The 14414-nt window shown below is 33.3% G+C and overlaps 1 protein-coding gene across 1 annotated transcript; it reads left to right on the forward strand.

The window, feature by feature from the left end:
- Positions 1-865: 865 nt before the first annotated feature.
- LOC119068063 lies at positions 866-11741 on the forward strand. The gene is made up of 4 exons (XM_037171464.1): positions 866-1224; positions 5738-5769; positions 5976-6195; positions 10756-11741. The coding sequence occupies exons 1-4, from the start codon at positions 1110-1112 to the stop codon at positions 11439-11441; spliced, it is 1053 nt and encodes a 350-aa protein (XP_037027359.1). The 5' UTR covers positions 866-1109; the 3' UTR covers positions 11442-11741.
- Positions 11742-14414: the final 2673 nt, after the last annotated feature.

The raw sequence follows: 14414 nt of genomic DNA on the forward strand, positions 1-14414 counted from the left end.
GTAAGAGTTGTGATGTCACAGCTGTGAGTGCAGAAACGTGAACAGTCAGACAGTCCATCCCCACCGTTTTCATAAAGTACCGGTAGCTGTACTTACTAATGAAATACATAGGTTGTGCGTATCGCCATTAAAAGTTTAAAAATTGAGATTTTTTCTTGGAATAACTTTCGTTAATAGCCACTGGCATGGCACATTGATAAATCTTGATTTGATTTGGCTACTTATAGCTTTCTTTCTATATATATAAAAAAACGAGAATATCGATTGTTTTTTCGAGTCTTTTTTCAATCCTCAGGTGGCAACATGCACCAAAGAAATTTCTAAGACAATAATAAATCTCACCATTTTTCTGAATTGTCAAGTTTTAATAACTAATTAATACAAAAGTGTAAAGAAATGTCGTAACATAAATTTGAAAAAGTCTGGAAGGCTGTAAATTTATCTTTATCTAGAATATAATTTTGTGTATATTTTCTAATTTGATTGAATAAACTAATTATATAAAAAAAAAACTTTCGTTTCCCCATCCATGCAAGATCAGTAAACTAAAATAAATCATAAATTTCATTTATTTCCGAAAATTATAATAAGACAAATTACAATATTTTCCTAAATTAAATAGAAAAACTTTGAAAATTAACGACAAAAAAATAAAAATCATTTCATGACCAATATCGAGACATAACTAATGTAGTTTTAATGATTCTAGGGCGCTACCATAAAAAGACTGTATAACAAAACAAAAATCAGACAACCTCATACTCCCTCACTACTTCGTATGTACATATGCAAAATTACTCGTACTTACTATAGATTTACCTTCATTTTTGCTCTTTCCACCCGTTATACGTATGGCCAATATAGATAAGCTTAGAAAAAGTATGAATCGAAAGCAAAGCTCAGTACGTGTTTATGTTTTGCCGCGCTTTCAACAATTTTCCGTGGAACACAAAAACAGTGGGTAACATACAACGAGCGGACGAAAGTTTGACAAGTTGTTGTGGTGCGTGCGAAAAGCTAATTGACGAACGAAATTTATGGGCCATATTGTAAAACTTTGGCTTTTTTAAATAAAAACGGTCATATCGCGTTTGTGTCACAAATTAATTATGTTTTTAATACAAATTTTGAAGACAATGTTACAAAACAAATGCCGTTTATTACATAATAATTGGAATATTTTGATTTTGTTAATTATATTACCGTGCGGTCTGTCACATAAAGGTAAAATGGCATTGGTGTAAAGTTTTTAATTTTAACTGACTAGCCAAAATAAGGAAGCAAAAAGCCCAAAAATTTTTCTATTGAGTGTGGGAAATAAGCGAGGATATTAGTTTGGTTAATATAGAAATTTCAATGTATACATTATACCATGTCGCATTGTTTTTACCGTAAAATACGAATGAAAACAAACATTTCAAACGGTAATAATGCCATCACGAATTACACGTTATATTATACGGAATCGATAATATTTTACCATAAACTAAATATGAGAGATTTCTGATCGATACGTTGGTTACACAAAAAAAAAATTCTATTTTCAGTTTTGCCTACTACACTACTGAAGGCATATAATTTTCAGTTCATATTTTCTTCAAATAAGAAATATAACTACCAAGAATCGTATGTATATTTCATGCAATATCCGTGTATGGATGGATGGATGTTTAGTTGACTTATAAAACATATTTTCGGTTTATATACTGTGTGCTCTTTGGTACTTTATTCCAAAACATATTACGAAATGGCCTGTAATATTAGTTACTTTTTTCGGTATCACCGTTTTCTACACTTTATACATCTACCTTAACAGCGTATGCAGAATAGTTTGAACGAATTTACATATTTTGCCAGTAGATTTGCTACTAAATTGGTTATTAATAAGTTGGCAAAATATGTTCTATGTTCACCCGACAAAAAAAAATGAAAATATGATTTACCTACGATACGATATAAGCTCCACCGAACATCGGCTTGTAAGAACTTGTTTCACATTTACGTGTTATGAATATTTCATGGAAATTTTTTTTTTTTTTTCATAAAATATTACGGACGATTTTTCAAATACCTTAAGCATATAATGACGGGATGAGAAAATAGAAAAAATTACAAGCAATTATTCATTGACGGAAAAAAGGAACGTGAATTTTCGCAAAAAAAAGAAGAAGAATAAAGGAATGTAATTCAATAAATGGACAAGGTATAAAGAAAAAAAGTCATTTTGCATCAACATTTCGATGATGTCAATCTTAGACTTCGATTATTGTTGAAATTTCACTTCCGAAAAAGTTGTGATCGATTAGCGATTTATTTTCGACTTTAAATCGTATGTTAAAACACTATACAGAAAAGCGACCAATCAGTTTTATCTGAATGCAACCTATGTCCTGATCTCACTGCCTAATAGGATAATTATCCTTAAACAGATTTAACCAGGGCTCAAAAAGAGATGTCTCAAATTTCCAAACTTTTACATATAAATATAAAGAAAAAACAAAATCCTAATAAGGTGGAAGCAAAATAAAATGATCGAGTCTGGTTTTTGACAATTGAAATTCAATTGTCAAAAACCAGACTCGATCATTTTATTTTGCTTTCATTTTAGGACCTCTTTGAGGATCTCTCTACTCTTTAAGAGGCACCGGTACTTTTCCGAAAAGCATACATTAGGGCGATTTTTAAATACTGGATTTTAGTTTACTTTTGATGATAAATTTCCACCAGAATCCTTTTTCAAAAATGTACGACCGCAATTCCGACCACGAATGTGTTAGCTTTCAACATAATATAGATTTGGTTGTAGCAATTTGACCAGCTCTGAGAACAATGAGCAGTTTATGAAAATTTCATTAAACTGCTTACTTTTCTCAGAGCTGGTCAAACGACTACAACCAACACTAATTTTTATTTAAAGCTAATAAATTCGTGGTCGGAATTGCGGTCGTACATTTTTCAAAAAGGATTCTGATGAAAAGATATTAACAAAAATGAATTACGAAACACGCAAATGTAGGCTACAATTTTAGCGAAGTGCCGGTGCCTCTTAATTTCACTTCAATTCTTCGCGAAAATTTATTTTGCTTTGCTAAAATTGCACTAAAACATTCCAAGTAATTTCAGTGATTTTGTTTCATGAATTTTTGACAATTTTTTTAGATCCGAAATATTTTCTCCTCAATGACTTTTGTCTGCTCTATCAATTCGGAAAGATTCGAAAAGGATAATCTGCAGATTTTTTTACTGTAATCATAGGTTTCATTGCATTGTTTAGTTGAGTAGTGGACGAGCATTACTTACAAATGGGCAACTATGGGCTTTTTCCCACTTTTCCCGAATTTTTCTAATTTTTTAAAATTTTCCCGGAAAATATGGAAAATTAGGAAAACGTTTTCACAAAAATATTCTCCAGGTAGAATGGATACTTCTTGTGTGAAGTCAACGGTTTGAGACGAAGACGAGGTCGTTAATCAAACAATTTCCAACATTGTCCCATTGGTATTTTACTCTAAAAATTGAGCACCGATCGTAGCAATTTTTACCAATGCTTTGTTTGAAAATTCGTCTGTATGACTGAGAATTAATGAATTGGTACCCAGATTGAAATTCAGCTAAATCCAGCTCGAAACAATTTTATTTCATTGCAAAACGTTCAAATTATCACAAACCGCATAGCATGGAAAAATATGCGAATAACAAAATCAATCATTGCTTTTCGTGGTCACAGACATTGTTGTTCATTCAAAACTAATATAATTACTTGGTGATGCGGAATGACAAATTTATAAACGCTATTGACACAATATGAATATAAAAGAGACATAAATCCATTAGGTAATATAAGAATGGAGACACATTGGCATACAACACGTATTGGCAAAACATGCCACAAATACATTCATATTGTAATAGAACTTAACTTAAACAAATGTGTGACGAGTAATTTAATTCAATTCTGAGAGAAAAAAACATCGCAGACGAGGGTGTTGTCAACCTCGGCTTCGCCTTGAGTCGACAATTTTCAAGTCTCTAGCAATTTCGATAAAAGTATCGGAATAAGGTGTTGTATTATGCACTGTAGGCGTGAGATTGCTAATTTAAATCTTAGGGGAGGCAATGTTGTCTACACATCTTATCGCTAAATGTCTGCACATCACCTTTACAGTTACAAAATTTATCATAATGTTTGCTAAACGCATTCGTACAGAAAGCTGAACACGTCGTAACTTTTGACTTCAGTTTTTTTCTCATCTTCTATTTTCTCTCACCCATTATGAAGCTGATATCTTACCTTAATCTTTGTTAGAGATGAGTGTGCATGCTCAAAGCCCAACGTTTGTTCATAGTAGAAAGTGTCCTACCCACAGCCCGATTCCCACAAACTTTGTTTACAAAATTAATTAATTATTGACACTGTCAACGTACCGGTGCGTTAACACTAAATAGGCAGATTTACCTTATAGTCACGTTTATGTTTAAAAGTTTAGACAAAGATTTCGGTTGAAGGAGTTGTTGAACATGATTCATTACACTTTCACTCAGTGCAGATACAAAATTGGTTCAACATTATAATTACGTTAAACGGGCGCCCACGTTTTATGGAAAAGCCCATGCCATGTCCACGTTTTTGAAACTGGAAGCCTATAATGACATATCCATTGGTATATGGCATTGGCAGCGGGCAACCCACTCACCTATACATCTTGTCGGACTTTTTTCATCTCAAGAATCTTTTTCCACTAAAAACAGCCCATATAAACTAAACTCAAAATAAGTGTTTACATTTTGTGGGTTCCATTCGTACTATTATTTCCACATGTTCGACATCATAGAAGAATACATCGCTTCAATCCTACGCGTGAGTGAAATGACTCTCTTTACGTTGATTTTGTTGACAACATGTAGATAGATGTGGAACAAATAAAACTGTGTAGATATTAAGAATTCTGCACTTTCAACGAGTTTCAGGGTTTTTATTGCCAATAGTGTCAATAGAGACTACTGACACTCCCCCTAATCTAAAATCATGATGTAGCCAAAGCCGATGAATTGAAATCAACTGATTAATTGCACGCTTTAAAAATCCTCCTATTTTAGATAAAATATGACTAAAAGTATGTCCATATGTGATTGCGATAGCTAATTTTAAAGGTAATTCCAAATGGAATTCAGGACAGGAAAGTGTTCCAACATATTTTAGATTTTGATCGAGCTATCACTACTGTACTTACTGAAAATGTTTAGAACTAAATAAAAAGCATTTTTTAGTTTTCGCGACAATCATGTGGATTGGCATTGTCTGATCCAGAATGAACCAACACTAACGTTTTACTGAATATTATTTCAATCTATTAATAGTAATTTACAAAAACAATAAATTTATCTGAGAAATTTTTAATGTTATTTTATTCACTTATTACAGTGAACGACATCTCAAATGTCTCACTGTCAAATTTTTCTGAGAATTTTATTGTGTCATTGCAAATTCACAATGACATTCTCTGAAAAAAATGACAGTGAGACATTTGAGATGTCGTTCACTGTATATTGATGATAATGATTTAAAGGAGTTTAATGAGATTTCTGAAGTCTCATTTTAGTAGTTTTAGAAGAGTTAGGACATTTTAGGAGTATTTTAAATTTTTTAGTAGTTTTAAGAGATTTTAGGAGGTGTGGGAGGCCTGCTTAGTTGCTACTACATTATTCGAATGATTGTAAAATTTTGTTATCATTTCAGAAAACCAAGTAAATTCCGATGACAACTATTACGTAAGTTAATATTTAATCTAAACGGATGTAATGTGAAATTTGCAAAAGTTCTAAAGTTACATTAAGTGTCACTAATTCAATGAGTGTCACTGCGACCACACGTTCAACTTTTAAATTACATTTTTTCTGCTTTTAATTGACACCAGCTCACTGATTAAAACATTGATTCGTTTTACTCATTAAAAATTTAAACAAAATTTCCACAGATTCACCACCAGAAATTACCAAATCGAGTAAAAAATTATCTAAATGATGACGATGTCGATTCTAGTCAAAACGATTTTCATAAACTTTCCAAACAATCGGATGACAAATTCAATAACCAACCAATATTGCACAGTTTCGATCGAATCCAACAAAGGCATCAAACACCACATATGTCCGACGATAAACTCATGAATAGACAATTAAGTCATAAACATTGGGGTAAGTTTTGTTGTTGATAAGTTTGTTGTTTTTTTTTTGGAAGCAATTTTAATTCTTTTCCGCTTCACATTTTAACTGTTGTGCATGCTACGTCTGCATTATATGGAGTCTATGTTAAAATGTATTATGTGATTGTTAAAAGGATAAAGTTTTAAATGTTTTCTGTTGTTGTTGTCGAAGTTGAACATTGCATAAGTTCAAAAGTAATTGAGTTTTCGCATTCATTATGTTTTTGATGAAAGTTTACTAGCGACGATGGGAAGAGTCTGTGCTTGTATATTATCCATACATACATGTATAAGCTTCATTTCCATATAATTGCTTTTCACGTCAAATGAAACTCGAACAATGTTTATCGTCATGTCTTTGGTCGCTCCCATCCCCCCAATTAATTGATTGACAACATTTTCCTAAATTGACTCTTGATTTTGATTCTGTCTATGACGTTCTACCGGATAAGTTTAGATTTCATTTTACTTAAGACATGTATATAAATAGCGATATACATAGATTATACGGTCCGATGTCTTCTATGGCTGCATCTGTTCGATTCTCAAGCCTCTGCGATTACCAGCTATATATAGAAGAGTGCCGTATAATGTGTACGTTGTGAACAAATGCCAATTAAATGTTTTTCCACAAATATTTTTGCATTATCTAACTATAAAATTTATATGTATACGAAGCTCGAGACACCAGCGGAAATTCGCTTTGCTGTGTACCCACTCGAATGAAAATGTTATTTTATTTAGGGTGGATGGGAGAACGGCTTATTATGTGATTCAAGTCATACATTGTGGATGGGAATTTATTTTAAAATCCGAGTACCTGAAGTGAGTGAATTTTTATTCCCCTTTTTGTTAAAAAAAAACTCAAAAGTGCTGAATTTTAATTACCATAAGTAGTTCCGAGTAACGAAAAAAATTTGAAAATACCCAATGATGGTTATTTATTACGAGAAGGGTCGGTGAACTAGGTAAATTGAAAATTTAAAGTGCATTCTTCCACCCATAGTATTATCAAATCGTGAAGAGTGACGACGCACTGAACATTGAAATGGAAAGTTAAAGGTAGAAATTCGAAATGTGCCTTATTGCAGGTCGTAATAAAAGTGGTAGTCTTTTTACGTTATGATTGATGGAAATGCAGAAATGATTTCGGAATGGATAGAGTCGGTGACTTTGAAATAAGTGACGTATTTTATGTTAGCTAATCCACTCATGCAAACGAAAGTGCTTAAACGGTGAAATAGTTATACTCACGCGCGTTTAAAGTCGTAAAAAGACTTTTATTGCCTGCCCCATCCGAAAATTGACTATTACACGGCTGTTCACCCCCTGCGAAAGTGATCCATTACACTAGGGATAATTTATTTCAAATTGACAGTTCTTTTAAGTAAATTTGCCTTACTTTCACTTTATCTTTTTGTTGAATGAATCGATAAAGAATATAAGAAGTGTCGCTAAAATAACAAATTTTTGGTAAAAATATTTACCGATGAACACAGTTATTTGAGAAAAACTTGTTGCGCAAGTAATCTGGTTACAACACACTTTTTGAAGAATTCGCAACACACAGAATTGTCGGCCATATTTATTGTAACAATAATTTTGATGTTCCGAAGTAACACTTTATGGCCACACATTTCGTTGCATTTTTCACTTGTAACAGTAAATGCTTTTGCTTATAGTACAAACACTACATTTTGTTGCAAATTTTTTTGAAGACATTAAAAAGGACTAACAAAATAATTGCACAAACAATGCGTCTTCATCGATACGATACTAACTGCGAAAAACTATGTCAACATGTCACCAACGCAATTGTAACTACTGTTGCGACAATACTAATGTAACATGAGTGCTGTTTTCGGGATGAATTTTTTAGGAGACGTGTAGCGTGTGAGCCGATTTCGTCAGTACACTAGATTTGTTTGTAAAAGTTTTATCGCAAGAACATATTTATTTTGTTTTGTTGGTTTTTGTTTATTGAGATACTGAATTTATGTAGAATTTCTGCAGCCGTGTAGTAGTCAATTTTCGCATGAGCAGGCAATAAACCAGAATACGTTGGATGCTGCGACGTAATTCATTAACTCGGACACAATTTTGTGAAACTCGCATACTCACTCGTGTGTTTTTGAGCAACAAGCTTCGTAACAGTTAATTTCGACAAGTGTGGTTGTATACCTCGCCTTCGGCTCGGATATACAAACTCTACACTGGTCGAAATTAACTGTTACGAAGCTTGTTGCTCAAAAACACACTCGTGAGTTCGCTCGTATCACAAAATTGTGTCCTTGTGTAATGAATTACTTTCGCAGCATCCAACGTAATCTACTGTTAGTTGATGAGTGGATCAGCTGAAAAACAGGTGAAATATCGAATATTTTCAGTTTTTTTTTAGAAGAATTGCTTTTCGACTGTTTGAAGTCTCTATCCACCTATATGTGCTTCTAATTCCTTTTATGTCTTCATTTACATTGCAAACAATAACGAAATTACGAAGATCGGTTAAAAACACGATTCGTAGGCTACGCTCACACACATACATACGCATTTTTCACTACAAATTGCAAGTGTTACAGACATCGCATAAAACCTATTAGCCTCTAGTTCTTCGTACGGACTCAAAAACTTTTCTGATTTTATTTAAAAAATCAAGTCAGCGTACATACTCGATTCGGTTTCGAGGCGATTTTCAGTATTCTTTGATATAGACGATTTCGTGTTTTTGAAAATTTAATTTGAGCTATGTAGAAGTAGACCAACTACCTGATTTCTGATGGTAAAAAATCCCCGACTCTCTGCCACTACGATACGTTGAAAACTACACAGAAATTAGACTTATAATTAAAAAAGTTGTTAATGCAAATGAAGTTGTTTTGCGGTGCATGTCCATAAGAAAGTTTTCGAAAGTGTTAACAGGTAATATTTATTAATGGGCTAGATACACCTTTGAATGATTAATTATTCAGTAGCTATGCAACTCTCGACTTTATGAAATTCAATAAGAAGTCAAACTCGACTATGAGAGAACGTATATTATAGAGCTGCGAAACCCAAACGAAATGCGGAAACATTATTGAAGTTTACCATAAGTATATTTAATTCACCAAGCAATGTAATGGAAAAATGTCATTTTTCCTTGCGTTCTTTTTTCTTTTCTTTTTGTAACAAAATGCAGTCAAATTTTGAATTTGACTAAGTTCTTGAGATGACTTCCTTGTTAAAGCTCATAAAGTTCTTGTAGTGTTGGATAAATGTAAGACATTTCTTTTACTACAGTTTATGTATATGGTAAACGAATTGACAAAAGTTTCGCCAAAATTCTCGAGCACGTAAATTTCTGTCATGTATATACATTTCTGTGGATATAACTTTACAATAATAAATTCTAGAATTTCCAACACTTGGAGAATTTTAATCGAAGTGCCAACCGTTATATGTGATTATATTTCCAAGAAGTTATAAGAAGAACGATGACTCTGATATCGTCAACTTCAAATTACTAATAATTAACACTTCCAACGCCATCGTTCGTGGGAAAAATATCTACACACCTACTACTCGTATTTTCCGGACAACGAATGAATTTTGTACCAGTGAAAGGTGTTTTCTAAATAAATACATCGTTTACATTCACTGCGCGGTGTAATAAATTTATGCATGCACGATGCACCTACTAGTTTGTTTGCAATAACAATTTGAGGTATGAGACAAATGACAAATCGCACGTAACAATTTTGGTCAGCAAATGAGTTTTACTTGTTTTTCATCATGCAATGTTAAAGTTAACCAAATTGTTAGAAGGAGTAGACGTTATACATTGGATTAAATGAGATCATTGAGATTTTGTCTTCAGTGTGGCTGATTCAATAACATAATTAATGTTTTACGGCAGTCTTAATATCACGAAAATTTGATGTTTTTTCCTAAAATAATGGATACTATATTGAAAGCTCTGCATCAAAAAAATACAGAAATTCCATTTGAGGAAATTATTTTAATTCTAACAATGAAAAGAAAAAAATGTTTCTTGATCTTAATTAATCGGACAGGCGAAAGGGTTACATTGAAAATTCCCTTAAAAAAAACCCCCTCAAAAATCAAAGAAAGATCGTGCAAAAGTGTTTGAAATTTAGTGAGGAAATGGATCGAAATTGATACTTGTCTACTAGTGAACTAAATTCATAAGGACCCAAGAGATGCTCTCAAATAAAAGTCTAATAGATTGCGAGTTGCTTTGCTTTCGTTTGGGACAGGTCATGAAAATACGATATTTATTTCAGTCACAGTTGCACTGTTTCAATGTCACTAGAAATAAACTTCAATGAAAACCTTGTCGCACCATTTTAGTTAAAATTTATAGCAATTTTTAGCAAATTCAGAAAACTTTATATTTTTACACACTGAATGACAATAACACAACGTATATTTTGCTCACAGTCCAATGAAATTACGTAGAAGAATTTCAATTTTCCACCAGCTTATTAAAGTATTTAAACTTTTAACATTTTATCCATTAGTAGACTTAACGACTTTTTCAATCCTTTTCTAGGAAGTAAGCGATCGCACAAGACTAGAAATCCGAAGCACAAGTCGAACAGGTACAAACATTACTCAAACAATCGACAGTACATCAACGGTATCATACACTATCATGAGGACAACGCACTCCATAATCATCTGAAGTCCAATGAGAAAGCAAAACATTATTCGCATGGAGTGTATACGTTGCACAATGTTCAAAAATTTGAAGACAATTACGAACCGCCGTACGTCAAAAAGTTCAATCGCAGAAACAAACAATTGCTAAACCTATTGGAGGGCATACCGGCATCCGACGAACAAATGGCTAAACCGAAAAAACACGCAGCAAAGGTGGATCAGAAGAAGAATCAATGGGTCGAAACGAATTTATTTGAAGAACAGCGACCGCATCCAACGGCTCGAAATTTATCGACATCGTCTGAAACGAGCGATGGCATAAACGACATTCCCGGTGAAAACGATTCAGAAACAATTAACGATGATGCCGTCAGCAAAGAACAAATCCATAAAAATCCTTCCAAATCGGAGAGATTTAATTACCATCGTGTCGCTTCACCCAAACTGGTTGGTTTTGGTAGTTTCGGAATGTTGAGAAAGCAACAATTACCGTTCGTCGCGATCACCGATAAGAGACTTAGCCATTCAAATAGCCGCTCCTATTCGCAACAACCAAGCAATTTATCAATGCCTTAAATTAATTATTAAATTTATGTGTGAGTGTGTGTGTCAGTCATATCAAACTATGTTATAACATTGAGTTTAATTAAATAAAATACACCAGACACAAGCCATATATAGATCCAAAAACTAATTATTCGGTAGGAATTTATGTACATTTTCATTAAAGGATAAGAACAGCAAAGAAAACAAACAGAGAATCTAACTTAATTGAAAATAGAGAGAGAGATTTTAACAAAACTTAAAATTATTCAGAGATAGAGAAAGTAGTGTCGAAATTATAAAGGCAAATATACGCTTCAAAACATACCGAAACTGATCTGTTTATTTTTGGACAAGTTCATGTACACTTCCTTCAACTCACCACTCAACCGGAGCAGTTGAAAACCCGACTTACACATTTTACTAACAAAATTTATCTGCTGACGGTATGTTTAGAGGAAATGGAGAAAATTACCTCTTCAAAACAATTTAATTTTGTAAGTATCTAATTGGTATAGCAGCACCGTACTATATGTATCGGCATTTTCGGAAAATCAAATCAAAATCGTAATTGTTTCAAACTCTGCACTTACGCTTAAACCCAACGAAACTTAAGAAGTACTAGAATTCGAAGCACTAATCGCAAAATTGAGGAACCGTTATCTCACGTCCTCAAATTCAAGTAGGACTCATTTCAACAACAAATCAAATAATTATCAAAATTAATCATAATTTAAACAATATACTGAAAAAACCACCTATCATTCTACGGCGGAATAACAGCACGTACGTTCACGTCTGTTACATTTATTTGCTCAACTCAGTGACGAAAACTAAAACTTTCGTTGGATTTAAAAAAAACATCAATTCGCCATGCCATTTTTGTAAACGTAAGCAAATTGACAGTTCAGATAAGAAAAGGTCTATTTTCTCCCTAGGTGAAACAAATTGCACTTTTTTCATTAGAAATGTCATTCGACCAATCTTCAACAAAACGCAATTTTCTCATTGCCTATCAATGGGAGAAAAAGGGTTTAATCAAACCGCACGCACGAAAAATTATTACGTACTGCTTAAAGTGTTCTGGAGAGTTCAACATCCTCAGAGCCACTTTGATCCAAAATTTTGTATTGTAGACTTTCGATATAGCAGTATATAAAAGAACGATTGATACTGGGTCACTTTTTGGGACGAATTTAGAATTTAAAAAATCATATTTCAGATTTAAAAAATCTGATTTTTACGTTGCGATGTGTTTTTAAAAACTGTGGAAATTTATGCATGCCCGCTCAAATTTTTTCGTTTTTATCGTCTATCTCATTTTCCCCAACCCGGGTAAATACGCGTGAATATTTGGCCCATGAAGTGGAACCGATTTTTTGGAAGGTCTTTCAGGAGCAGTTCATTTTTGAAACGTCAAATAATGGACCTAATGCACTGTATGAAAATGAACTCAAATGAACACTACTGAAGAGAATTGAATAAATATTATGCACGTATGACAAAGCGGTCGAGGCTTGCCGAGACGGCTTGTCATACGTGCATATTCTTTTTTATCGCATAAGCGAAAACGAGACAACAAGATATGCGAATGACACTTTGACAATTTACAGAAGTATAATGTTTGTTTATATATCCTAGGTGAATAATTTTTTACTAGATAATTCAGGTCCCTAGTTAATTCAAGCGCTACTGCCTGGATTATTTTAGACTGCTGTGCTCTAAATAGCCTCAATACAAACAACACACACTCTACGGATAATAGCGGCAGAGTCGAAATTTTGCTTGATTTTTCCAAGTGGTTCCAGGTGGTTCCCGTGGTCTAATCGAAAAGTGATGTATTGAAGGTGCCCCTTATTTTTGATAATGAACAAGTCGTCTATACGTCATTTTGTCCAAAAACTTCAAATTTAGCCGATATAAGTTTGGGTCATTTTGACTCTGCCGCTATTATCCGTAGAGTGTGGGTTGTTCGTATTGAGGCTATTTACTGTGCTCCATAGCAACAAGAATTTGTTCGATGGAAGCACCTAGCTTAGTTAGTACAATATCTCTGGTGTCAAAAAGAGTAGTTTTTACTCTGGTCGCATGACCTTGTGTAAAGTTGTGAAAAAGCATAGTTTCGGCTACAACTGTGCACACAGTTAAATGTCTATATTTTCTCTCCATGTGATGCAAATTACTATTGATTAAACATTTTCCCGTCTGTCTTATTATTTACACCTTTCGACAAGCGTATCGCAATAGAATCATTAATCATCATCGCCCACATTTGTCGCCTTTGTCAATAACGGATGACGACCCGATAATAAAATAAAATTACTGACCCTGTGCTCAAACTGTCATGCCATACTTTAATTCACACAGAAAATACATTTTCTTATTTATGCTCCGTTTAATGGAATGAGTTTAAATATTAAATTGTTCTTGTGGCTTGTGGTAGCAAATTTCAACGTAACTCCAGTGCTAGGAAATAGTATTGTATGCTTCATTGGATTCGATTAAAAAGGTGATAGAAATAAATGGGAATTGCTATCCATAAGGTTGACTGTATTATTAGGGGTGATATACACCATAACACTCAGTGAAGTGTAAGGAAACAAGCTCTTCAAGTAGGAGTGAGCACTTTAGCTCAGTTCGTAAAGTATGTCACGCACCAGCTGGGATAGGGTAAGATTGGGTGATATTCTATATGAACGGAGCTTTTATGTACCGCGATCTTGATTTATACACATGTAGTAATACAATGATTAGCATCGTTCACTAAAGCTCTAAAGCAATAATTATTTATTTTGTTCACTCAAATGCGTTGAGAAGATAGCCTGTTTCTCTTATTAAGATAATTGACAATTCAGTGCAGAAAATGAACGTGGAGAAAATAAGCATTTTTTTTTCACAGACCTGTCAATTTAATTTTTTATTATATTAGTGGGGAATAGCAATATTGAATGCTGTATACTGCGCCTAAAATTGTAATTAAGGTCATTACGGAGCGAAACAAATCAA

The sequence above is a fragment of the Bradysia coprophila genome, assembly GCF_014529535.1.
Source record: "Bradysia coprophila strain Holo2 chromosome X unlocalized genomic scaffold, BU_Bcop_v1 contig_173, whole genome shotgun sequence".
Classification (NCBI taxonomy): domain Eukaryota; kingdom Metazoa; phylum Arthropoda; class Insecta; order Diptera; family Sciaridae; genus Bradysia; species Bradysia coprophila.

Bases quoted from the DNA above. Each gene is read 5' to 3' on its own strand.
- LOC119068063 (XM_037171464.1), top strand. From the start codon at position 1,110: ATGTTTTTAATACAAATTTTGAAGACAATGTTACAAAACAAATGCCGT. The intron at 1,225-5,737 runs GTAAAATGGCAT...TTATCATTTCAG, and splicing joins GTGCGGTCTGTCACATAAAG to AAAACCAAGTAAATTCCGAT. The intron at 6,196-10,755 runs GTAAGTTTTGTT...ATCCTTTTCTAG, and splicing joins ATTAAGTCATAAACATTGGG to GAAGTAAGCGATCGCACAAG.